This window comes from Helicoverpa zea, chromosome 26 (genome assembly GCF_022581195.2).
Source record: "Helicoverpa zea isolate HzStark_Cry1AcR chromosome 26, ilHelZeax1.1, whole genome shotgun sequence".
NCBI classification, from domain to species: Eukaryota; Metazoa; Arthropoda; class Insecta; order Lepidoptera; family Noctuidae; genus Helicoverpa; species Helicoverpa zea.
This window is the reverse complement of record NC_061477.1, coordinates 5,674,775-5,702,416: the sequence shown is the minus strand read 5'-3', so window position 1 is coordinate 5,702,416 and position 27,642 is coordinate 5,674,775. Positions and strand designations below refer to the sequence as shown.

General features: G+C 34.6%; 2 protein-coding genes across 2 annotated transcripts in view; one reads left to right on the top strand and one right to left on the bottom strand.

Annotated features, from left to right (window-relative positions):
- Positions 1–8,933, top strand: part of LOC124642855 — a 22,455-nt gene extending 13,522 nt beyond the window's left edge. Inside the window, exons 9-10 of the mRNA XM_047181603.1 lie at positions 7,754–7,919; positions 8,286–8,933. Coding sequence (XP_047037559.1) covers positions 7,754–7,919; positions 8,286–8,428 — 309 coding nt within the window. The 3' untranslated portion in view covers positions 8,429–8,933. The remainder of the gene's footprint in view (positions 1–7,753; positions 7,920–8,285) is intronic.
- On the bottom strand, positions 8,926–27,642 carry LOC124642857 (calpain-A-like). Its single transcript, XM_047181605.1, has 20 exons — positions 27,517–27,642; positions 26,235–26,942; positions 25,130–25,306; positions 24,348–24,466; positions 23,952–24,020; positions 23,551–23,685; positions 22,663–22,831; positions 21,998–22,179; positions 21,229–21,342; positions 20,038–20,144; positions 19,428–19,537; positions 18,859–19,055; positions 18,018–18,113; positions 17,617–17,659; positions 17,094–17,223; positions 14,200–14,406; positions 12,632–12,759; positions 11,913–12,034; positions 11,358–11,431; positions 8,926–9,654 (listed from the first exon to the last, which is right to left on the bottom strand). Exons 2-20 carry the CDS (start codon positions 26,847–26,849, stop codon positions 9,572–9,574), a joined length of 2,877 nt encoding a protein of 958 aa, XP_047037561.1. The 5' UTR covers positions 26,850–26,942; positions 27,517–27,642; the 3' UTR covers positions 8,926–9,571.

The window sequence follows — 27,642 nt, the reverse complement described above, 5'->3', positions numbered from 1 at the left end:
TACTCACTTATGTACTCTGTTATATACTCTCTTATATACTCACTTATGTACTCTCTTATATACTCACTTATGTACTATCTTATATACTCACTTATGTACTCTCTTATGTACTCCTCTTATGTACTCTCTTATATAATCACTTATGTACTCTGTTATATACTCTCTTATGTACTCTGTTATATAATCTTTTATATACTCACTTATGTACTCTGTTATATACTCTCTTATATACTCACTTATGTACTCTGTTATATACTCTTATATACTCACTTATGTACTCTCTTATGTACTCACTTATGTACTCTGTTATATACTCTCTTATGTACTCACTTATGTACTCTGTTATATACTGTTATATACTCACTTATGTACTCTGTTATACACTCTCTTATATACTCACTTATGTATTCTCTTATATACTCACTTATGTACTCTCTTATGTACTCACTTATGTACTCTGTTATACACTCTCTTATATACTCACTTATGTACTCTCTTATATACTCACTTATGTACTCTCTTATGTACTCACTTATGTACTCTGTTATATACTCTCTTATGTACTCACTTATGTACTCTGTTATATACTCTCTTATGTACTCACTTATGTACTCTCTTATATACTCACTTATGTACTCTGTTATATACTCTCTTATGTACTCTGTTATATACTCTCTTATGTACTCACTTATGTACTCTGTTATATACTCTCTTATGTACTCACTTATGTACTCTGTTATATACTCTCTTATGTACTCATTTATGTACTCTGTTATATACTCTCTTATATACTCTTTTATGTACTCTGTTATATACTCTCTTATGTACTCACTTATGTACTCTGTTATATACTCTCTTATGTACTCACTTATGTACTCTGTTATATACTCTCTTATATACTCTGTTATATACTCTCTTATATACTCACTTATGTACTCTGTTATATACTCTCTTATGTACTCTGTTATATACTCTTTTATATACTCACTTATGTACTCTGTTATATACTCTCTTATATACTCACTTATGTACTCTGTTATATACTCTCTTATATACTCACTTATGTACTCTCTTATATACTCACTTATGTACTCTCTTATATACTCACTTATGTACTATCTTATATACTCACTTATGTACTCTCTTATGTACTCACTTATGTACTCTGTTATATACTCTCTTATATACTCACTTATGTACTCTCTTATATACTCACTTATGTACTATCTTATATACTCACTTATGTACTCTCTTATGTACTCCTCTTATGTACTCTCTTATATAATCACTTATGTACTCTGTTATATACTCTCTTATGTACTCTGTTATATAATCTTTTATATACTCACTTATGTACTCTGTTATATACTCTCTTATATACTCACTTATGTACTCTGTTATATACTCTTATATACTCACTTATGTACTCTCTTATGTACTCACTTATGTACTCTGTTATATACTCTCTTATGTACTCACTTATGTACTCTGTTATATACTGTTATATACTCACTTATGTACTCTGTTATACACTCTCTTATATACTCACTTATGTATTCTCTTATATACTCACTTATGTACTCTCTTATGTACTCACTTATGTACTCTGTTATACACTCTCTTATATACTCACTTATGTACTCTCTTATATACTCACTTATGTACTCTCTTATGTACTCACTTATGTACTCTGTTATATACTCTCTTATGTACTCACTTATGTACTCTGTTATATACTCTCTTATGTACTCACTTATGTACTCTCTTATATACTCACTTATGTACTCTGTTATATACTCTCTTATGTACTCACTTATGTACTCTGTTATATACTCTGTTATATACTCTCTTATGTACTCACTTATGTACTCTGTTATATACTCTCTTATATACTCACTTATGTACTCTGTTATATACTCTCTTATATACTCACTTATGTACTCTGTTATATACTCTCTTATATACTCTCTTATATACTCACTTATGTACTCTGTTATATACTCTCTTATATACTCACTTATGTACTCTGTTGTATACTCTCTTATATACTCACTTATGTACTCTGTTATATACTCTCTTATATACTCACTTATGTACTCACTTATGTACTCTGTTATATACTCTCTTATATACTCACTTATGTACTATCTTATATACTCACTTATGTACTCTGTTATATACTCTCTTATGTACTCACTTATGTACTCTGTTATATACTCTCTTATGTACTCACTTATGTACTCTGTTATATACTCTCTTATATACTCACTTATGTACTATCTTATATACTCACTTATGTACTCTGTTATATACTCTCTTATGTACTCTGTTATATACTCTCTTATGTACTCACTTATGTACTCTGTTATATACTCTCTTATGTACTCACTTATGTACTCTGTTATATACTCTCTTATGTACTCACTTAAGTACTCTGTTATATACTCTGTTATATACTCTCTTATGTACTCTGTTATATACTCTCTTATATACTCACTTATGTACTATCTTATATACTCACTTATGTACTCTGTTATATACTCTCTTATGTACTCACTTATGTACTCTGTTATATACTCTCTTATGTACTCACTTATGTACTCTGTTATATACTCTCTTATATACTCACTTATGTACTCTGTTATATACTCTCTTATATACTCACTTATGTACTCTGTTATATACTCTCTTATATACTCACTTATGTACTCTGTTATATACTCTCTTATATACTCACTTATGTACTCTGTTATATACTCTCTTATACAGGGTGTTTGGCGCATGGACCGACAAAAATTTTGGGGGATTCGTGAGGCCATGTACTAGTTTTCACTCATAGACCCAATGTCCTATATGTCACTGTATTCGAGATACGATTTTTTTTGTTTGTTTTTAAAAATTACCGGAACTATCACCTTTAAAACGCTATAACTTTTCAGTCTGTTGTCGAATTTACACCAAATCACTTTCATTGCGTTCTCTGATGTATTATTATTCCAAATAAAACATAAATTCATAGCACTAGATGGAAAAAAAATACTTGTTGAGCTTCCAAACTCTTAAAAATGAAAAAACGTATGAAAAATGTCAAATTCAAAATTAATTATAAAAAAAAGTAAAAGCTTTTATGAACTTCGTTTAATAAAAAAAAATTGCCTACTTAATACCCTTTCCAACGATATGCCACATGGGTGTGAAATCATTAATAATGTCGTCAAAATCAGAGCAGGAACGAACACGCACTCTAACGTCTCTAACAACGAACCCGTTTGATAGAACAATGGTAAGCAGGTAATTGGCAGGTAAACTGCCTGTCTCTTTCTTACGCATGAAAAATATCTCTTGTCTTTGTCTATCATTGGGTTGGAGTTTGTTATGTGATCCTTGTTTAGTCGAGATTTGACTATCTCTGCTATCGGAAGTGTCCGTGTATTTCACGTTTTCCTATTTCGTTGTTTTTTGTTAAAGTTTGTTTTTGTTAAGTTTTGTTTGTTGAACTTTTCTGTTAAACTGTTGGTGTATTCACCGTGCTTGTTACAATGCCTAACTTCAGCAACGAAGAGTATGCTGACATGTTGTTGGCATATGGCAGCGCTAATTGTAACGCTCGTGAAGCGCGTAGAATTTACCAGCAGCGTTATCCTAACCGGCGTATACCACACCACGAGACGTTTGCTACAACCTATCGACGTCTGAGGGAGACTGGAAACATAAATTTCCAAGAGCCTCGCGTTAATGTGAGGCAACATAATGTTGTAATTGATGAAAGCATTTTGCAAGCTTTTGATGAGGATCCAACGACAAGTATTCGAGTTGTAGCTGAAAGACTTCACTTGTCGGTTTGGAAAGTTTGGTCAGTTCTTCGGGAAAATGGAAAGCATGCGTATCACTACACTTCTGTTCAAGGTACGTTAAGTACTTTATTTATTTTATCAGGCGAAATCGTAAAACTAAATTTTGAACCAGTTATCTTCGACCTTATTGTGCTGAAATTTTGCACCCAAAAAACTTGTATTTTAAAATGGTTTTAACCATACACTTATTTTAAACGTTTACAAATATCCTTGTAGCTTTACTGGTTCGTTTTTCAAATAAATACCTAGTAACTTTTATTTTTTCTAATTTTATCTTTTAAATTTATGTTAGTTTTTGCCATTCAAAAAGTGAATTTTTACCAGTCTTTAATGGATTGTTCTAGGTCTCATAGATGATGATCACAGGAGACGGCTCGATTTTTGCCGATTTATGATGCATACGGACGTAGATGATACAAATTTTTTAAAAAGAATTTTGTGGACTGATGAATCCAATTTTAATCACGAGGGAATTGTGAATCTCCACAACCTTCACCATTGGGCGCAAAAAAGACAAAATCCCCGCAAGAAAAGACAAAGTTCCTTTCAAACTAAGTTTAGTGTAAACGTTTGGGCGGGGGTTATTGGAAGACACCTGATCGGTCCACATTTCTTACCAGAGCGCCTGACCGGAGAAAATTATTTGAATTTTTTACTCGAAGATTTACCTGAATTGGTATTACCAGTATTAGATGGAGAACCAATTATTTTCCAAAATGATGGCTGTCCAGCACATTACCAGCGAGACGTGCGAGAACATTTGGACAACTGTTTTCCAAATTCATGGATCGGAAGAGGCGGCCCAATTCCTTGGCCTGCACGTTCACCAGACCTGACGCCCTTGGATTTTTATGTCTGGGGCCGTGCAAAAGAAATTGTGTATGCGACTGAAGTACCCACAAGAGAAATTTTAATCGAAAGAATAAATTGCGCCTTTGAAATTATGAAAGCAGAAATGCGACTGAGGACGACGACTGTAGAAATTAGAAAAAGATGCCGTGCATGCATTCGCAACAGAGGCAGTCATTTTGAACATAATTTATAACTTAAATTTAATTAAAACATTTTAAAACATTTTTGTGTTTTCATTACCCTGGCACTGGTTAATGTGTACCTTTAGGTTTGTGACGACATTATTAATGATTTCACACCCATGTGGCATATCGTTGGAAAGGGTATTAAGTAGGCATTTTTTTTTTATTAAATGAAGTTCATAAAAGCTTTTACTTTTTTTTACAATTAATTTTGAATTTGACATTTTTCATACGTTTTTTCATTTTTAAGACTTTGGAAGCTCAACAAGTATTTTTTTTCCATCTAGTGCTATGAATTTATGTTTTATTTGGAATAATAATACATCAGAGAACGCAATGAAAGTGATTTGGTGTAAATTCGACAACAGACTGAAAAGTTATAGCGTTTTAAAGGTGATAGTTCCGGTAATTTTTAAAAACAAACAAAAAAAATCGTATCTCGAATACAGTGACATATAGGACATTGGGTCTATGAGTGAAAACTAGTACATGGCCTCACGAATCCCCCAAAAAATTGTGTCGGTCCATGCGCCAAACACCCTGTATACTCACTTATGTACTCTGTTATATACTCTCTTATATACTCACTTATGTACTCTGTTATATACTCACTTATGTACTCTCTTATATACTCACTTATGTACTCTGTTATATACTCTCTTATATACTCACTTATGTACTCTGTTATATACTCTCTTATATACTCACTTATGTACTATCTTATATACTCACTTATGTACTCTGTTATATACTCTCTTATATACTCACTTATGTACTCTGTTATATACTCTCTTATGTACTCTGTTATATACTCTCTTATATACTCACTTATGTACTCTGTTATATACTCTCTTATATACTCACTTATGTACTCTGTTATATACTCTCTTATGTACTCACTTATGTACTCTGTTATATACTCTCTTATGTACTCACTTATGTACTCTGTTATATACTCTCTTATATACTCTCTTATATACTCACTTATGTACTCTCTTATGTACTCACTTATGTACTCTGTTATATACTCTCTTATATACTCATTTATGTACTCTGTTATATACTCTCTTATATACTCACTTATGTACTCTGTTATATACTCACTTATGTACTCTCTTATGTACTCACTTATGTACTCTCTTATATACTCACTTATGTACTCTCTTATGTACTCACTTATGTACTCTGTTATATACTCTCTTATATACTCACTTATGTGATGATGATGATGATGTTCTCCTAGCCGATTATCGGCTACGGCGGCTGTTCTCATGTAAGGAGATTAGCCAACTGCGCAGGACATATTATAGTGCACGAGCATTTGCGCAGACACAGGTGCACTCACTATTCCTTAACTCTCATAGCCCGATGGGACGGCAATCCGACACGACCGGAGAGAGATCAGGCGCAGGACCGACATTTACGTGCTCTCCGATGCACGGGTGTATCAATCACCACCTTCCAGGCTCCGGGCTGCTATGTGAAAGTCTTCTAAAACCCACAAAGCGATTTCGGCCCGACTCGGGAATCGAACCCGAGACCTCGTGCTCAGCAGCCGCACTTGCGACAGCTAGACCAACGAGGCAGTTATGTACTCTGTTATATACTCTCTTATATACTCACTTATGTACTCTGTTATATACTCTCTTATATACTCACTTATGTACTCTGTTATATACTCTCTTATATACTCACTTATGTACTCTGTTATATACTCTCTTATATACTCACTTATGTACTGTTATATACTCTCTTATATACTCACTTATGTACTCTGTTATATACTCTCTTATGTACTCACTTATGTACTCTGTTATATACTCTCTTATGTACTCTGTTATATACTCTCTTATGTACTCACTTATGTACTCTGTTTTATACTCTCTTATGTACTCACTTATGTACTCTGTTATATACTCTCTTATGTACTCATTTATGTACTCTGTTATATACTCTCTTATATACTCTTTTATGTACTCTGTTATATACTCTCTTATGTACTCACTTATGTACTCTGTTATATACTCTCTTATATACTCACTTATGTACTCTGTTATATACTCTCTTATATACTCACTTATGTACTCTGTTATATACTCTCTTATATACTCACTTATGTACTCTGTTATATACTCTCTTATATACTCACTTATGTACTCTGTTATATACTCTCTTATATACTCACTTATGTACTCTGTTATATACTCTCTTATATACTCACTTATGTACTCTGTTATATACTCTCTTATATACTCACTTATGTACTCTGTTATATACTCTCTTATATACTCACTTATGTACTCTGTTATATACTCTCTTATATACTCACTTATGTACTCTGTTATATACTCTCTTATATACTCACTTATGTACTCTCTTATATACTCACTTATGTACTCTCTTATATACTCACTTATGTACTCTGTTATATACTCCCTTATATACTCACTTATGTACTATCTTATATACTCACTTATGTACTCTCTTATATACTCACTTATGTACTCTCTTATGTACTCCTCTTATGTCCTCCTCTTATGTACTCACTTATGTACTCCTCTTATGTACTCACTTATATTCTCCTCTTATATACTCATCTTATTAAATCCTCTTATATACTTGATCTTTTATACTTTCTTATGAACCCTCTTATATACTTATCTTATGAACTCCCCCTTATGTAATCCTCTTATGTACTCATTTATGCACTCTCTTATGTTCTCATCTTACGTACTCTCGTATGTCCTCATTTTATGTACTCTCGTATGTCCTCATCTTATGTACTCTTCTGTACCTCACTTAGGTACTTTTCTGCTTACTTTTTCTTTTTGTGTTTTTTTACCTTTTCTTTTACATACTCTACAGATATACGGTGAGCCGTTCCTCCCGTCTAAAGAGACGATGGCGCCCTTCGTGCGTCGCTACCAGCCGGTGCGCGTCAACCGCTCCGAGCGCGTCTACAACCTGCTGCGCTTCTACGTGCCGCCCGCACATGTCGCCTCGCTGCTGGCTATGGATGGCACTGTGCTCAGTATGTATCAGTTATACAGTGAACCATTCCTCCCCTCTAAAGAGACGATACCAGCCGGTGCAAGTGAACAGGTTTAAACTGCTTTTTAGCTCTTTTTGACCGCCCATTTAGCCTTCTAACTTTTATGGAAAACATTTGTATAGCAACACTTGATCAACATGGTTGATCAGTTCTCGTAACATTCTCGAAAACGATTCCAAGCCCATAATCGAAATTTATCCCAAAAGTAAAATAAACCTGTCCAATTTCTCTGAAAAATCTTGTAAAAAATATTCATACTGTTGAACGTAAAAATTTACATAAGACAGCCCCCAAGATACGTTCCCTTCATTTTATATATAACTCAAATAACCCAATTTTTCCCAGACGGAGCAAAACTAATAATTCGCACATGCGACTTGCCTGCATACAAAGTATCGGCGGCTTTAGCCGGCACCGAGGGCGCGGGTCTTCACGAAGACAATATAGAGGAGGAAAATGAAGACTGGAGTGATATGATGCAAGTTTAGAACTATAGGAGTAGAGGGGACATTTGGGCCTGAGAGAACCACTTTTGGAAAAGTATTCGTGAATTCGTACCGACACCGTAAACGTCACTTAAAAAAGCTCTTCATTATGTATTTTTACGTTCAATTTTCAAGTTGTTTTAAGAAAAACGGTCGTTTATGTTGTCTGTGAACTTGGGCTTTAATGATTTTTTGCAAGTATATCAACATCATCATTAATGTTGCAATTGCAAAAAAAGAATGTTTAAGCTTTTTGCAATATTTCTTTTTAGGTTAGCCTCATAACGTATCTCTATCTAGCTCTTATAAGTTTCGTGTATGTTACAAATTGGTAATTTTTCATAACTGGTTCACCTTAGGCCTATGACATTATTCAGATCTTGTGAGGTGTAAAAAGGTATTCCCTATTATTTTGACATGTAATAAATTCAATGAATCTGTAAGAGTGGGCTTTGTGTGGATGGAATGCATAGATTTAAGTTAACAAATAAAACCACATCTTTACGAATAAATGTTTTTTATTTCAGATCTTTTAAAAAAGAAAACAAAAAATAATGTCAAAATAAATAATTGTTTTGCAAATATAAAAATGCATTGTCAATGCAACAACGTGCCATTAATTATAAGATACATATTATATAATGTTTTATATAATTTTTCACAAAAAAGCTTTTTTGTGTAAAGCTAATCGCACAGAACTAAACACGGACGTCTTGCCCATAGATGATCCATAGACAAAACGCTCTAGCACATTGGAATGGATAATCGGTGGATTAAAAAAATACTGTTTAAATTAAACACTATTTCGCGACATAACAGCAAATAACAGTGATTGAATACAAAAATATGTTTTTAGTTATTTTAGTCAATTACACAGAGACAATACCCGTATAGAGTGAAAATTAAGTCATCGTAGTTAATTACATTAAACCTTAATTTATAAAAAATATTTTGTGACTTAGACGTATGAATCTCACATACACTTAATTGCAAAAAATTGTACTCCACAATAATTTTAGTAACATTAATTTTTATGCAGGAAAGTGTCTTATAAAATGACGGCAACATTTAGTGGGTAATATCAATGTACATTTTGCGTATATAGGCCTTAGCTACTTGACAATAAGGCATATTTAGGCTTGACGTTTATGCGTAGACTGTGCGATTTAGCCATTCTTCCAGAGAGAAAGTAGCGTATTCACCGCCCGACGATCTCCCTTTGAACGTATCTGAAAATTGAAAAACAATATTAGAATTCTTCATAATGTTTGGCGCGAAAGTTAACAGTTAGTAAGCGTTATAGTGCGGGGACATTTTACAGAGCATTTTTGTCGATTATAAACATTTAGTTTCATTCTGTAAATAACATCGAAAGCGTGTGTATACTTGTAAAATGTCCTGAAATAGTGGAGAGGTTACTGTTTGCGAATAGATTGTATTTCCTTTAAAATTAAATTATCTTGCGTATAAAATATGAGTAATATTTGTTACTTTGTGATACTATCGCAAACAATAATAAAGATTTTTGAAGGCTGTGGAGGAAATATCTTTACACAAAAATCACCCCAATTAAAAAAGTGCTCAAGGTCAAAAATATTTCAACGACTCTGTTTTTGTATTTTCTTCTTTTTGGCCACAGTATGTATAATGTTTTCGATTATTTTAGTCCACATTCTCAAGATCAACAAATAACTGATCGCTAACATTTTAATACCACCTAATATATTTAATTATGCTCTCAAGCTTTCGATGATAAACACCCCATTTAAATACTCATAGATAAGGGAGGTCGCACCAGGAGGCGGCCGACATAATGACGCACGGGATTGCGACAAAAAAATTGTACTCATAGTCCATCATTTACCCTTAATGGACCTATATTCAACCACAGCAGTATTTACTCTTTTACTGTAGCCAAGATATTCATTAGCAATCTTCAACAAAAACCCAGTTCAAACAAAATTTCTACTAAACACTATAACATTTTTGACCTGGCAACATCGACCAACAATTCTAACTGGCAACACTTCCTCCACAACCGAGGTGTAGTGACTGCGGCGAGTGACATAGAGCGCAGTGTATATTACGTTGCGGTTCGCGGCGGTCGCGCGTTCACTTGTTCCACTGCAGCTCGCGCTCCAAGTTCTCTAGAGGCTCGTTGTTTGCTGTCGTGGGTATTACCATTTAATTCTAATATATAGTTTTTACACATGTTTAATATTAACTAAGTTTTGATACAGTTTACATCAAGTGTTTGTAATAAGAAAATAAGTTTTGACTCAGTATTATTTCTCTATGTTATTTATTTATTTCTTTCCCAAATAATAAATAAGATGTTATCGAAATGAGTACTAAACACTTTTGATGTTAACTGTACAATTACTTTTATTGAGACCTGCTGTAAAATCTTTTGACTAGTATGTACTTACATGAGTATATTATAGAAAAAAAAATACTAACTACATTATCAATCAAAATAGTCTGTCTATAAATAGTATCGGAATAACTAGGTACAACATATTATCTATATCAAATAGCATTTACACATACATTTAATTGGCATCTCATACATCATAAGGGACTATTTTTATAATACTATTATAATATAACTAAATATTCAGCTTTCATGCTAAAAATACACAACCAATATAAATGAAATTCGGTACACTAACAGTCTACCTACAGCCTGAGCAAGGACATAGGCTACTCTTTATCTAGGTGCAGGATGTAGACGCGAGTGAAACCACGGGGTACAGTCAGCTTTTACATGTCAAAATACTTTAAGCATGCCCTTTCTTTGGATAAGCCACTGCCATATAAAAAATACTTCTTAAAAACTCATATATTCATATCCACCTAGACTAAATTTACACATGCCTCAGTCATTCTTTATCAAAATTACTTAATTATATTAATAATGGTTGAGACTTACCGATCATAGTCTTGAGTCGCACTGAACACATAATGAAGTCATCGAATTGAATGTAGCCGTCTGAGGAACCATATCTGAAAGAAATATAAATAGCATTATTTAATGGATTTTAATATAAACAAAAACTGAGAACCTCTTTTTTAAAGTCGATTAAATAAACCAACAGCTAATGCCAAGAATTAAAAGTAACATAAATTGACGTAATTGGTAATTAACATAAATTGTGGGGATGGATGAAGAAGTCAGACAGGCAGTCGCTCCATATGTAAAATATTTAAATTAAGTACGATATTTAATTTTTTATATTTTGAAACCTCCTTAATTTCATTGTACCGGAACCTAAAAGTTTATACGTTCTTGAAAAAAAAGGGTCACACTTCATTATAAATCTACAGGGTATTTTCAAAGACAAGACAACTTACTTGTGTTTTCAATGATATGGCAGCATATCACAGTCACATACAGGGTGATTTTTCAATTACATAAATTACCGTGATGTTTTTGCCTTTTTAAGTCGAATAATTGTATTTTGTTTTGACTTATTTTACTACAGACCTGTGAGCGAGCACGTTGAGCACGTGCGCGTTGACGGTGTAGCCGGCGGAGTGCAGCGCGTCGCGCAGGTGCTGCGGCGGGATGGCGCCGCGACCCTCCGTGTCGTATAGACGGAACACCGCCTGAGGGAAGAGGTATATAATGCTTAACTACTGTTTATCTTCATACTTTAACATTTGTAAGAAAATTGCAAAGTTATTTGCTTGCTACTGGAAGAATGTTGACGATACGAGAAGTAGTTCTCTCAGCTCACGGAATTGAAAAGTAATTTATACAAGTATAATAATGAAGAAACCTTTTTTTGTTTGTTTGTAGGGTACAAAAGGCTTCGAAACTTTCGAAAGGCCGACTTGAAAAATTAGGGAAGCTACATTTTTCCAAGTAAAATCCGGGTACGGACAGTAGTTCTTACTCTTTGAACGCGGATGAAACGATGTACGGTCAACTTCAGGTCCGTGGTAACAGTTTTATAGGAAAATGGTACTTATAACCATTGAGTTAAGGTGTATGACAGTTACCACTGATGAGTGGGTCTACCGTACTTAAAACAGGAATCATGTTTTGTTTGTTTGTATCCAAAGGCTTCGAAACTACAGAGCCGATTTGATTTTTTATCATCAAATCAATCAAATATTTTATCCAAGTACGGACGGTAGTCCTTACTCTATGAACACGGGAAAAAAGCCCGGTTATAAAAAAATAAACATATTGAAACTTACCCGCCAATTACGTAGATCAATCCACAGAGTCTTGAACTCTTCGAAGCCGAGGCCTCCGGAGCCATCTTTGTCCAACATGGCGACCATGCTTCGACACACCTCTTTTGAAAACCCTTGGCCTTTTAACTCTGAAATTGGATTATGAAGTTAGATATTTTGAAGATTTTTGTTTGGGGTAGCTGTAAGTGGGATAGTGGACTTAGTTTTTGTAGGGTAGTTTAGATACTTCAGGGAACCTTTTTATTATTTTGAAGGATATTTTTTTATGTAGAGAAATTATGTTTTGATAGACGGAATAGTTGATGTGTACTTGGATTTTTTAACCGACTTCCCAAAAAGAAGGAGGTTCTTAATTCAACGAATGTTTTATTTTTTGTTTTGTTGTCTGCGGCGTATTGTATTTCAAATGATTTAGTACGTGACACGTACCTATATCACGAGATAAATCTTGAAAATATAAATATATATGTTTTTAAATAAATATATAACTATTTATTTGGTATAATCTTACTTAAAAAAAACTTTTTTGATAATTAAAAAACTTCATATGAAAATACGAAATCAAGAGAAAGAAACATATAAATAGAACAGCCCCACAAAATCTAAATTCAATACCACCACCTTAAAAATAAAACTTAACTATATTTTTATGGAAATGGAGGTGATTCTACCTACAGTATCAACTAATTAATGTACAAAATATAAATAAATTTAAAATGCCCATTTTCATTTACTTCCAATGTAACGATAAACATGCGTAAGCGTAAAAACGTACAAATTTCCAAAAATATACATTTTTGAAAATCTCTACTGTTTTTTGTGTTAGTGGCGTTAAGCAGGTTTCATATAAAATATTGCTTATGGTCACCATAGACAATATACATAAGCATTATTTTACATGACAGTACAGTAAACAAAACAAAATTAAATAATTTCCGTGGAATCCTGAAAAATAGAAATCATAAGAAACAAAATAAAAGACAGGTATTTACATAATAAAAAAATAATAAATAACAAAAACAGACATTTTAAATTGAGCCCTCCATTTCGATAAAATGTGACAAAAGTGTAAATTAAGCGTTGCATGCATCGCCCACTGGTTACCTGTAAAAGATCTCACACAGATTAGAAAAAAAAACTTCCAAATAAGGCAAGAGAAAACTACTTTTTGAATTATTTAATTTAAATCAAGAATCATCCCAAGCTACGATAAATTTTCAACTTACGAATGAACTTTTACACAGCTCTAAACTTTTATGTTTAGACTGTTTTATGTAATTTTTAATGTTCATACTCTAGATTTAATTTTAAGAAATCAGAATATCTGTCTTTTGGTCTTTATTTTTTCAGAATTGATCCACAATGAAGGTATTTTCTAACTCTGAATAGGCTCAAGAAAGAACATGGTGGGTTTTAGTCAGTAAGTCTGACACTCCCTCACACATAGCGATAATGATAATTTCCCACCGGAAAAAAAATATCCAGTATATTTTTGCAAACCCAAAAGACGAGACTAAAACACCCAGGTATCAATCCTACCATCCTATCCCCCCTAAAACCTTGAATACCTGTCTGCGGCTGCGGCTGCGTGAGATGCACTTGCTCATGGTTCTGCTGCTGCACTTGCTGCAGGTCCACGCCGATCTCCTTGCAGATGGGAGTGCAGAGTGCACAGAGCAGCTGCTCGAGGCAGCTGGGCTCGGCGCCCCCCCCGGGCGGGGCGGGGTGGACGCCCCCCCCGCCGTCGTAGGCGGCGCCCTGACGCATCGCGAGCTCTGCAAGCGGGCGCGATGCTAGGTTTCGTGTTTTTGGGGGTGTTGTGTGTGGTGGGGTTGAACTTAAATACTCAATTGTTTTTCTTTTCAAGTGTAAATATTTTCAAGTTTTTTTTTGGAACGCGAACTCTGAATTTTACATATGGTTATCTTTTGATAATCAAAATAATCAGAATAAAATAAGGCAAAACATATTTTGAATTGCTTTTATAATTGAGTATTTGAGTTGTAAGATCTTATGTTTATTTATAATGAGATATTTTTCCTTCAAAGTTATTCTCATAAAGTAATGATGACACGATTTTATGAATAAACTCATAAAATAAAAATTCTACTAAAACCTGATAACAATCTTGGTACTTTATGGTATGCTTGCATTAATATTAATCTATATATATAAAAATGAAACCCGCTTTCCGTTGGCACGACATAACATGAAAACGGCTTGACCGATTTGACTGAAAATTAGAGAGGAGGTAACTTAGACCCGGGAGAAGGTTTTAGGATAGTTTTTGTCACCATCCGGGTACGGGACGCGGGTGAAACCGCGGGCGAAAGCTAGTTGTTACATAAGTATGTAAAGGTAACTTAATAAAGTAATATAAATCTCTGTATTTAAAATACATGAGCTTTGCATATTACCGCGAGAATACCATAAAATCACAACTAGTCTGTAAAGGTCGCTAAACATATGTTTACACATATAAATATATGTTTGTACATGTAAATAAATTCCTTTTGTTTTATAATATAAAATATGCTAAAACAATAAATTAGCACTCAATCTACAGAAAAAGCATATTTTCAATAAAAATAGAAATTACACACAAAATAAATATGTACACACATTTATAAAACAAAATAATAAGTGTGTTTAAAAAAACTGTAGTTAAACAAAAAATGTTTTCTAATATAAAGGGTGACTAGAAGCTAGTGACTACCTACATTTACTTGAATATGCGATTCTACACATGATCACAAACAACTTTCCCAAAGAAACCTTTTCTTTACTCATTATTATAGTTTCATCACGATAGCAAAACGAAAAAAAAAAACTCAAAGTTTAAAACAGAACTTCTTATGCCATTGTGATAATCTACTGAGAATAAAAAAGGTCCTTTTGGGAAGGTTGTATATAATCATGAGTAGAATCACAGGTTCAAGTATCGGTCACTAATTACCAGTCACCCTATATAATATAATCATTAAAATACTCACATATACTTTACCTTGGCGGCAAGCAAAACGAATAAAAGCATTTAACTTGACACAAAGCATTATCACATTGAAAAGCTCAAAAAAATGGGCATTTTAGAATAAAGTGGGTATATGATCATTAAGTTTAATTAACATATCTATTTTAGTATATTTACGCAGTTAAACAATATTTAACTGTGTGGATTTTCCAAAAATTCTTCAGTGTTAAATAATTTCGATTTTGAGATCATGAATGTTGTGTATTAGTAGTAAAATCAAGGAATATGCGAAAATGTTCCTTCTTTACAAAATAACACACTTGAATGAAAATATATTAAAATTATATCCTTTATAGATGAATTCCACTCTAAGCGTATATAAGCTTATTTTTTGTATATATTTATTAGGTATTCAAGATTAACACAATTGATATTTAGCATATTTGTAAGCAATGTGTTAATCAAACAAATATTTAAAATATTATTTAAATCTATTAGCCAATTGCTTCACTCGTTTGAAACCCATTATTTATAAAATATTAATCAAATCTTGTTATGAAATGAAAAAAAAAAAAAATAATTGTTCCACCTAAATCTCCTAGATCTATTGTATACCTAATTAGATTACTTTGCTAAAAAATGCTATCCTTAAAACATGTTGTATTTTCTAGAGTAGTGGTTCTTAACCTTTTAGTCATGAGGGACCATTTTCCCAAAAGTTTGTCATGCCGGGGACCACCTCATTGGTTTACCTAAATTGAGGGTTCTTAAAGACAAACATAAGTATGCTTATTTAGTTTAGAAATGTACGAGCGAAGCGAGCGCGAAATTTGTTTAGGCTCAAATAAGCATTACGTAAAATGTAGCCCAAACGTACTTAACTTTTTGTTTGTTGACAAATGCAAGAACAAGTGCATATAGTTTCTGAATCCACGAGCGAAGCGAGAGCGAATTTTTTTTTTCTGTTGGACAAGATCGATATGAATGTCCGGACGGGGTCCGGACCCCGAAACTTATATACGTCCACGCGAAAACCCCTGCTCACGTCGATACTAAAGATATAAGTAAGATAACGTATAGCAACGTCGCGAAGCAATGCTTCGCGAACCACTTGGAATGCCTCCAAGGACCACCAGTGGTCCGCGGACCACCGGTTAAGAACCACTGTTCTTGAGATTGATCGACTACTCGAATCTTCTTGATTTAATAACCTTGTAAAAAACCTAAATCTTCGAAATGACTTTTTAAATAATAAACGTCAATAAAAGAAAATATTTAAGTTTGCCAACCAACTGGCGAAGGGTTTTATTTCTTTACTGTAAGATTGGTTCGGATTTCAATGTAGCACTCAATCTAACAATCACCTTTTGGGCCTGGAGGAGAAGGTTTCTTCTCACAAAACGACGTAACGACCCAATCACAAAACCTATAAAAACATCCTAAAAAATTCGCAAAATAAATAAATAAATAATATACAAAAAGAGTACGTACCCTCCCGCATGGCGTAATCGAGTATCTCCTTGAGTTCCTGCCAGTCCACCTCGCCGTCATCCCCAGCTAGACGGTTGAAGAAGTCACGTACTGGGTCCGCTGGTTCTGGGTTGGGAGCTATTTCTTTTACCTGGGTAAAAAATAATAAATATTTTACACCTATTTTTTTATTTATAGATAAGTGTTGTATGTATGTATATTTTGGGAAATGAATAAATGGAATAATATTACTTTACTCTTGAAATAGGTTTTTAAAAATGTAAATATTGTGTACTTAAACAAATAAATTAATTGGAATACTTTTTAAAACTACTAATATTATAAATATTGAAAGTGAACATTTTAAGAACTATGGATGGATTTGAAAAATTCTTTGAATGTTAATCATGATCATGGCCCGTTTATAGAGAAAAGCTATGGCCTACTTTTTATCAGAGTGCGGGATGTGGACAAAACTGCTTGTGGGAACCATAGTTTTAGCAAATGTGATATGTTAAATTAAAATGTGGGTTTTTATACTCACCCTATCGTCAACATCTCCCATACCGATGTCTTCATCATTCTCTCTGGAATAAAAAAAATCTTATAAGTCTCCTTCTAAGGTAAAGTCTCTTTGATCTGTCACATAACATGCTAAATGAGCAAATTGAAAAAAAAAATCTATTTTCAACCAACATTCAATCAATTGATATTTTTGGTACAAACTTTAAGTGTGTTAAGGCTTACTTTAAAGAGTTACCGCGGTCCTGGTACATTAAGGGCTCAAGAAGGAACATGGTGGGTTTAAGTCAGTAAGAGTCTGACACTTCCTCATGCTGCTAACTCACAGCGGGAGAGGTCATCTGATGATTTCCCATAAAAAGAGCCTGCTTCCTTATAAAATATTAATGCAATTTATTTCATAATAAAGAACATGATACTCACGTCATATTATTGCTCTTCTCGGAGAAGACTCTGAGTAAGAACTCTCCCTCCTCATCGGGATCGAACGTGGACGGCACTATCACGTAGCTGCCAGGTCTAGCTTGAACCTGAGAAATAATAAATAAAAAATAATTCGTTGTGTAGTAATTAATTTAGTTATCTGCTAATATTAAATGGGTTAATTTAGAGTGTGGTTTTCTCTGAAAATGATATTTGAGAAGTGTAGCTCAATCAAATCAGTCACTTTTACATTATTCAAGAATTCATTGTAGCACTTTTCTAAGCTGAAATTAATGTGTTACTTTAAAATTTTGTGCAGTCAACTGCTTCGAGAAGTTACAATATCGTATATTATTATATACGGTATAAAATCAACTAACATTAAAGAACAATGTCAGGATTTCAATTATTTCTCACGGACACAAAGTTCTTTACTACAACAATTTAAATATAAAATACTTACTTCTTATAAAATATTTAATTGTTTATCGAGTTCAGTTTTAATAATTTGGAATAATTTGGTTTTGAGAACTTCAATGCAAAAGTGGAAAACATAGAAAAGCTTCTGACATTAAACTACACAAAAAACTGTAAGAATTTTCACTGTACATGAAATATTTTTATTGAGCCTAAGTTACTATGGACGTCTGACATTGTTCTTTGTTTATAAGATACAGTTTTTTGTATGTATGAATGTTTGTTCGTCTTTCACGCAAAAACTATTAAATGGATTTTAATCGGCAGTAATAGAGTTTAAATATTAGATGACATATAAGTTTCCTCGAGAAGCGGGTGAAACCGCGGCTAATAATCTGAACATCCACTATATTAATTTTCTTACCTGGCGCTAACTTCTCTCAAGTTAATAAATGCCTGACTGCGACCGACCGACGCGTTGTACTTGAAGAAGTTGACGTCCAACGGCTTGGGCACTCTGCCGTAGTCGGGTAAGCGATACACCGCGAAGCCGATGGTCAGACATTCTAAGCCTTGGTGACGTTGCGAACGACGGTTTTTCTGCATAAGGGCTACTATTATCTGTGAAAGAAAAAGGGTTATTTTTTAATTACTATCAACTAGCATAGGTATCAATGTATTTTTTCGCAAAAATCACGCAAATGTACTGAATACAAATTAAAACGTGTCTGGCACTAAATATAAATAAAACTAAAGTAAAAAATGGTTGAGGCGGGTAGGCAAAACTTTGTGTTTTTTTCTTCGTCACTCGCAAACAGCTGAACAGATTTTGATGAAATAAATGAATGGAAACTTGGCAGTTATATAGCTTTACACATCAGAGTAACGTATTTTAAGACCTTCGTACTCCTTTTTTTCATTTACTTTTTGTTATTGCTGAAATAATCTTTTAGCTACAATAAAGTTGGAAGTTTTACATATTGTAATACTTACAGTACACTTATTCTCTTCATCCCCTTCATCCACGTCCTTCAGCGTGACCGTGTACTGCGGGTTTTTCCAGAAAGTTTCAAGATAGTTCCTGCAACCTCCCGCCGTAACTCCTGTGTAATAAAACAAAATTATATATGTATTGTAATCAAAATTATATACGAATGAGTAACTATACAATATTAATGGGTTTATTTCGGGACGCGGGTAAAACCGCCGGCGGAAGCTAGTTTTTAGTTTGCCAATTATATTGAGGGAAGTGTATAAAGCACTGGTACTCAGCTGAATCCGGTTAGACTGAAAGCCGACCCCAACATAGTTGGGAAAAAGGCTCGGAGGATGATTTATAATGATATGGAATTATTCCAGGAACATGGAACTTGATCAATATTAAGATATTATTAATGCAAAAGAAACGCAATCTGTCAATCTGCGCTTTTACACCAAAACTACGGAACCGATTTAAATGAAATTTTGTCCACGGATTGTATAGTCTAGAGCCTGAGAACATTACAATATTCCTCTCTTTAACTTTCTTTCTTCCATAGTCTGAAAACACACCCTTTAGAACGGCATTTTATGTAACACCATTTATACTTAAATTTTCTCATACCTCTAACCCACTCTCCCTCAAAGACAGACATCTCCCACTTCTTGGTGCAGCCCTCAGGACACTCCTCAGGGTCCAGGGAGTCGGGGTTCAAGTTACAAATCTCCACTCTGAAATATAATAAACAAGATGATTATTCATCATCCTCCTGCCCTTATCCCGATTTTATTTGTGGTCGACGCAGCATGTTTTCTTCTTCCATACTCTTCTATCTGCCGTCATCTCACAAGTGACATTCTTTCTTACCATATCTACTTTCACACAATCCATCCATAGTTTCACAAGATGATTATTATACTATATTTATATTTTTTGGTCGCAATAAACTTGGTCATATATCAATGAAATGTTAGTCTTGAGTAACTGGCGCATATATCATCGACTTTATTTATATCGATAAAAGCTTTTACTACCGATAAAAAGCACGAGTTGTAGTATTCTGTATAATATGTATGTAAGTAAGTACGCGGTCACTCACGAAATATTAAAGTAAGTAGTAGGAAAATGAATGAATGGTATAAATGAAGGTGTAAATATTCGAATAATTGCAAAGTTATTTGGTTAGAATTCTAGATAGGTGAACTTATCGCCAGTATCAAGAACTTGCCGGGGCTGTGGGATTGTTCTAAATAGTTACCGCCGCCTTGGTACATAAAGGGCTTAGGAAGGAACATGATGGGTTTTAGTCAGTAAGAGCCCTGCCTCATTAGGACGCCAATGGTGACGTCGCCGGCTACGTATCCAAGCAGTTAGTATTGAAATGTATGGAACCTAACTCACTTGGCGACGGTTTGGTAACGTCGCCAAATTGGAGACGTGGCCACGAGCTGCAGTTCCCTACGTGGCTTCTGGCACCTTGGCGACGTTACCACGGTTGCCATTATAATGTACACGGTAAAGCGCACCTCCCTCACTCACCAGTGTGGTCGCCAGTCAGTGTGCAATTTCTTCAGCGACGACGTAAACTGTCGAGAACTGTCGTAATTGACTGTCGAGATGCCATGGCCACTCGACTCGGCGACATTTGGATGCCAGAAGTAGCCAGACCTGAGCCGCTGGCGACGTCGCCATGGCATCCTAGTGAGGCAGAGCTCTAAGAGTCTGACACTCCCTCACCGCTGCTAACCCACAGCCGGAGGGGGATTTGATGATTGCCTACCGTAGAAAAGTATCATGAAATTTAAGATAATTTACCTTGAGAAGTGATTGACAAAGTCCTTGAACGACATCCAGAATTCTCCATCGTCGTCAAATGTTAGACCCATCTCTTCCTTCTCAGATTGTGGGATAAACCGCCATTCTGGAGACCTGGAAAGAAAATATGATAAATTATATGTATCTGTATACCAAATTTCATCTAATTCAGTTCAGTAGTTTCGGCACAAAAGCGGACCAAGAGATAAATAGAGTTTCTTTCACATTATTTTACAATAGATATTATAATGAAAATGAAAACAGGGAGAAAAATAAATTGAATTATTTCTTAACGTTGTCTTTTGTAAATTAATGAAACGAAAGATTTTTTTTCTAGTACAATAAACACTATAAAAAAAAAAAACTTGAGAGGAGTCAAGGGACACCCGGATGGAACGAACTTCCTTTCGATTAATTAGTGAGAGAGAGAGAGAGAGAGAGACAGACAGAGAAACATGTGTCGCCGCACAGCTTAAGTGTCGTGACAACTTTTCGTAAGTATTTTTTCCGTCTCTTCCCTTTCACAACGCGCGATAAGGAACTTTCGTTCCAATAACAATAAACACGAAGTGGTAGATCGGCGCAAGCTACCAGTTTTCTCTCCTTAACTACCATAAAATATCTTAACGTGAAAAAACGACTAACCAGATTTACGGGATCTTAAGCAATTGACCTAGTCACTATGTAGCAAGAAATATATTATTATTTCTTTTTGTTTATTTATGCTGAACAACAATAAATTTGTGTCGAATACAGGATTATAACATACTTATCACTCCAGGGCCCGTTCCACTCGGCTTCATTCCCCCAGGGGTTCCGGAGCCTGAGCAGCGGGATCTTGCCGCTGCGGCCGGGGGTCTCGATGTCCACGTACTTGACCTTGGTGATGGAGTACGCGTGACCACGGATCAGACCCGCTGGGGTCTCCGCTTCTAAGATGTTTGGGTCCGGCTGGAATGATAAAAAAAAGAAAAATTATTTTAATTCTAATTTCCGACAGCGGTTTCACAAGATTTCAGTGGGAATAATCCCCGCATCCAGTTAAAAAGTGAGCTATATTCGGGAGAAGGAAAGATATTGGAGATGTCATAATGAAGGTAAGTCAGATAATAATAACGATCCGGAGGAGTGATCAGTTACTTGAGCAAAACCAATCTGTTAAAGGTTAATTGATTGGTGACTTTATTTTGTAATTAATGGGCATGTTGGTCTTTTTAAATAAAGAATCATGATGAAATATATACTAAGCTTTTTATATTGACTTGTCAATTCTGCCACGGCCCTTAAAACTAAACACAAATTAAAAGTATATCAAGAGTTTTCATTATTAGGAGATATAATCTCCTGGTACTGTTGAACACATGAAGTAACCAGTTGTATCTGGTTCCCACCCCCACAACTTTAAGGGAAAGGCTAGGCTAATGATATCTATACCTCGATGCTGCATCCCGAGAGCGAGTTCCTCTCGTAGGCCTTGAGCAGGATGGTGTAGAAGTTGGGCGGCAGCTCGGCGATGTCGTACATCTCCGTCACGCCGCCCGTGAAGTCCTCCATGGCCTCGCATGTCGAGCCGCCCTTTAGCGCCTCGTAGGATCCGTGCAGTCTGGAATTGTGAATATATATTTAAGTCAAATGTAAGGTTTTCGGGTGACTGTTTTCAAATTCTAGTTCAAAAAACATTGGAACGGACAACATACTCCTTTTTGGGAAGTCGGTTAAAATTCAGTAAGCCTTTTAGTAACTATAACTCAAATTCGCAAAAATAAATGAATTTCAATTATCTTGAAGAGCCAGTAGCTTGGTAATTGTTAGATGATTAAAAAAATATATACGGGCTCAAAATGTTACTTATTTAAATTATTACATTATCTTGTGTGTCCAACCTATGTCTTACTACCTCTTACCTCTCTTAGTAAGTTTGTCTGTATATGTACATAGACTATGTACTAACCTCCCCACTCAGAGACATTTACAGCCAGTTTCTTCATCAAAAGTTAAAGCCAAAGTAAAAGTCAAAGTAATGTCTAAAGTAAAAGTAACGGTCAAATTCAATTTTTCTATTAGTTTTGCTGTCACTTTAGCCTTGAAAAAACGTATTTGACCGTTACTTTTACTTTAGCCATTACTTTAACTTTAACTTTTGATGAAGAAACTTGCCGTTAGTGATTACTTAAGTCACTCCTTAGTGACGGAATGTCATACAAATCCTTCACTAAGGAATGGCTTAAGTAACCATTAAATGTCTCTGAGTGGGAAGGTAAGAAGATTTCTTGTCGTATCTTAATAAAACTGTTGTTACTTTACTTAAGATTTGATACTCACTTAGCATAAGCCTTCTCCAACAGTGCACTCCAGAACTCGTTGGTCTCGGAGGAGTGGAGGAACACGAGCTTGCCGCGGTACGTGGGGAGACGGTCGTCTATTACTACGTCCACCCAGCGACCGTACTGCCAGAAACTGGAAATGTTATGATATTGTGTAAGTATAGGGATAAAGTATAAGGTGACGATTGTTTTTGTATTCTAATTTATTTTATTTTTATTTTATATGTCTGCCCCATCAAGTGGTTCTTGTTAATCCGTCTTTAAGATTAAATTACCATCAAATAGTGGACTCGTTTTTTTTTAAAATATCATTGAAATTTTTCTTTTATTTACCGAATTAACTACACAAAATAGGCACAAAGATAGTCCTTATGTGTTATGAATGCTTTGTTCCCATACCGGAAATGGAAGACACCAGCATACTCTTCATCGAAACTCTGGTCATCTGGCACCACTTGGAAGAACAATCTGAAAAAATTAAAACACTTTAAACATAATTCAAAGAAAATAGCAAAGCTAACAAAGCCTAATTTATTACTTCTAAAATGACCTCGTAAAATTCAAAAGAGGAATATTTTTCTGAAGCGATCTCAGAAAGCGAATTTTCGGAAAACAAAGCTTGTTAACTTTTGTGTCCTGTAGCAACTCACTAGTCGTTTTTGAAAACAGCTGCTGTGGCCGAAAATCGGCCTAGACCTCACTATTATTATTAGGTTTTATTACAGATGACTCACTTTCTGTGCAGAGTTGCAGGTCGTCGCATATTACCAACATTGGACATGTTATAACACTTACTTTCTGTGCAGAGTTAAGTTGGCGACGGCGGCCAACAGCCAACAGTCGCCCAACTCGCCCTGTTGTACGTCGAAGCGACTGTACCCTTCCACGAACAGCTGCGGGTCGTCGCATATTTGCTGGAAAATATAAACAAAGTATGAAAAACCTGGAAAACCAGTGATTGAACTGGTGATATAATTAACCAATGAAACACTAGGTAATTAAGCTAATCCTTAGCTTGCCATGGGGCTAGCCGACAGTGTGTTGAACAAAATGAGTAGTAGACTGTTTCAAAAGATACAGATTTAAAACTAACTACATACTTTCAAGTATGGTAAACACGTCGTTAGTAGTAGAGGTATAAATATTTATTTTTAAAAGTTCACTTATGCCAAAGCATCTATAACGTTTTATGATAAGCCATTCAAAAGTTCTAATGTGACACGACGTCATAAATGAGTAAAGAAGTAGCAAATTACCTACTGACTATAACAATTATCGAGATACATTCTGAATATCTTCATAAAAATGACTTATTCAAGCTTTAAGTTCACTGTGTAATTAATTTCATATTTCCGCATTAATTATAAAACAATAGGTTATTTTGCTGAATAAAGTTTTTGATTAGATAATACGTCGGCAGGAAGGAAGAAAACAGAACTGCTCATCTATTAAAAACTAATATATTTAACAACTACCCAAAATCGAAATTGATCCATCCATTTGCACAAGTAAAAGTAACAAACACACACACAGAGACACAAAAATTCTCCTCTATAATATTAATTTGACTAACTTACCCCCGGCCTCAACCAAGTAATAGGTCTATCGAGACTCTCCTTGTAGTAAAGACTGCGGTCTACTGCAGGGAACTCCGGGTCTTCGAACAGCCTGCCTTCAGCGTAGCACCGAGACCTGATGTCTTTGAAGTCCTGGTATGTGGCTGGACCGAAGTTGGATGGACGGGTCTCGCCGAGCTGGGGGGAAGATGGAAATATTTAGTATTTTTTAAAGAAGTACAACAAGTTTTAAAATGGGTTTTTTATTTAACGGGTAAATAGGTTGAGGAGGTCAGATAGACAGTCAGTCTATGAAATATATACTGTTACAGCCTTTTTATCGTCCCACTGCTGGGCTCAGGCCTTCTCTCACACGGAGAAGGATTGAGCATTAATCACCACTATGAAATATATACAAGTTGTAGTTATTCTGGAAGCCAACACCAACATAATTAGGAAATGGCTTCGCAGTCGAGATGTAGAGATTTGTGTGCGTTGTATTTTTTTTTCTGTGAATTAATATTATGCGTAGATAGAAAGGTTAAATTGGGAAAATGCAGCGACGAGGTTATTCCGTATATATTATGCGATAAACTTCGGATCGTTTTCCGCATAGTTAATGGTTGCGGAAAAATTGTGAACGTGATAAATAGGCAAATATTTTTTTAACTTGACATATGTAGTAGTGATATTATTTTATATTATTGTCCGCTACCGGTCGTTTATTCGGGGTTAACAGTGTTGACGTCAATTTTTCAGAATTAAAGTGAAATGAGGAAATGTGTGGTGTCCTAAGAGGTATGATATACTGATTTAATTAAAGGACACTTTTATAAAACGCTGATGTACTCCATGATAATATAGTTATGACATGCAAATAAACATATAAATGAAATAGAACTACTATAAATCTATAATAATAATTCGCCGACTTCCTGGCAACATTTGATAAATTCTTGCTACGGCGACATAAAGTCTAAACCTAGATGTGACCTATTTGGCAATGTTCCCACTATCAAAGGTTATGGAGAGAAGGAAATCCATACTAAGTACCTACAAATAACGCCAAAATAAGGAATTCTATTTTTCCGACGAAAGTGCTGTAGAAAAAATAAACTTAACGAACCCAAAACAGTTGTTCACCAGTAGGCATAAACATTTTGCTACCACTGTAACAAGGAGGCATCTTCAATCTATATTCCTTATGATGTTCTACAGTTGAGAGCCTCTTCAATGGAGAACGTTCCTGATTAATCTTAGCACTTGTCAACGTCACTTTAGGCGATCCAATCACTTCCTTAGCAAAGATCATACTTTTATTAGAAACTGCGTTACCATGCTCAACAAATTCAACCTTTTTCGAGCTTATCTCAGTCCCTTCAATTTTATCTCCCTCATCAACAGATTTCACTACTTTGGTTGCCCAAAAAGGTTTGTAAGCACTATTTCGTCTAACATTAGACTGTTGGTAGGCGTAGTCAGACACTTTGGCTTTTTTGAAATCTTCGAGGAATCTTGAGAAGAAGCCTTCTTTGCCATTTTGCTCGGTTTTCACTTTCACAGAGCTTTCTTTCTTTTGTCGTACAATTCTTCCTGATTTTGGAGAGACGATAGAAACGGATTTTTTCTTCCAGGCTTCTGCTACGCAAGAGACTGTAGCGTTGGAATAGAAAGTTTTCAAATAACCAACGTCTTCTTTCTTTAGCTTTACGAATGTATCTTCTGTCGCTTCGGATGCCATTTTCAGTTAATGCTCATGCGTTGACTTTTCGGAAGTAACTGATCTGCTGCGATTTATTTAAATCGATGTAGTTTCGTTAACTAGGTTTCTGTTCTAGTGCAAGGTCAAATGATTTATGTAGAAGGATAATTATACGTGGTTTGCTTTGTTGTTCGATTTTGAAGTACTGAAGAGCAGATAAATATGGAGTTGATAAGATATTTCCATTAGCTATTGTTTTATAGGAAACATTATTGCAAAATGTCATATATGTAGTAATAACAATGAGGTAATCGGTTTATTCAATCTTTTCCCTTTATAAAATAATACAATATTCATTTAATGTTAAAATATTGGAACTAATGGAAATAGAATTAGACAAAAGTTTGTAAAAATGTCATTTAAATTAGTTTCTAATTTTCTAGTAATAAATCCGTGTCTAGAAGTTGAGCGTCCTTGATGGAAATAACTATCGATTTTAGTTACGACTGTGAAGTATCATTTCAGATAGCTAAAAGTTATTTAATTATTCACCAATTTTAATTATGTAAACCATATAATTTCCTCATGTTTACACAAGTTAAGCTAACGAACAACAAAGCTCACCACGATATTTATAAAACATTTACCGACTTTTAAACAATTTCAAAAATAAATGTTTTAAATAAAAACACGGCTTAAAACTCACTACACAAAACCACCACTTGACAAACGAAACAAAATTCAACTAAAATATTAATAAAAAGACAATTTCAAAATGTATGTCCCTCGTCCACTTCATAACAGTAATAACTGAAAATATTGACTGCCTACA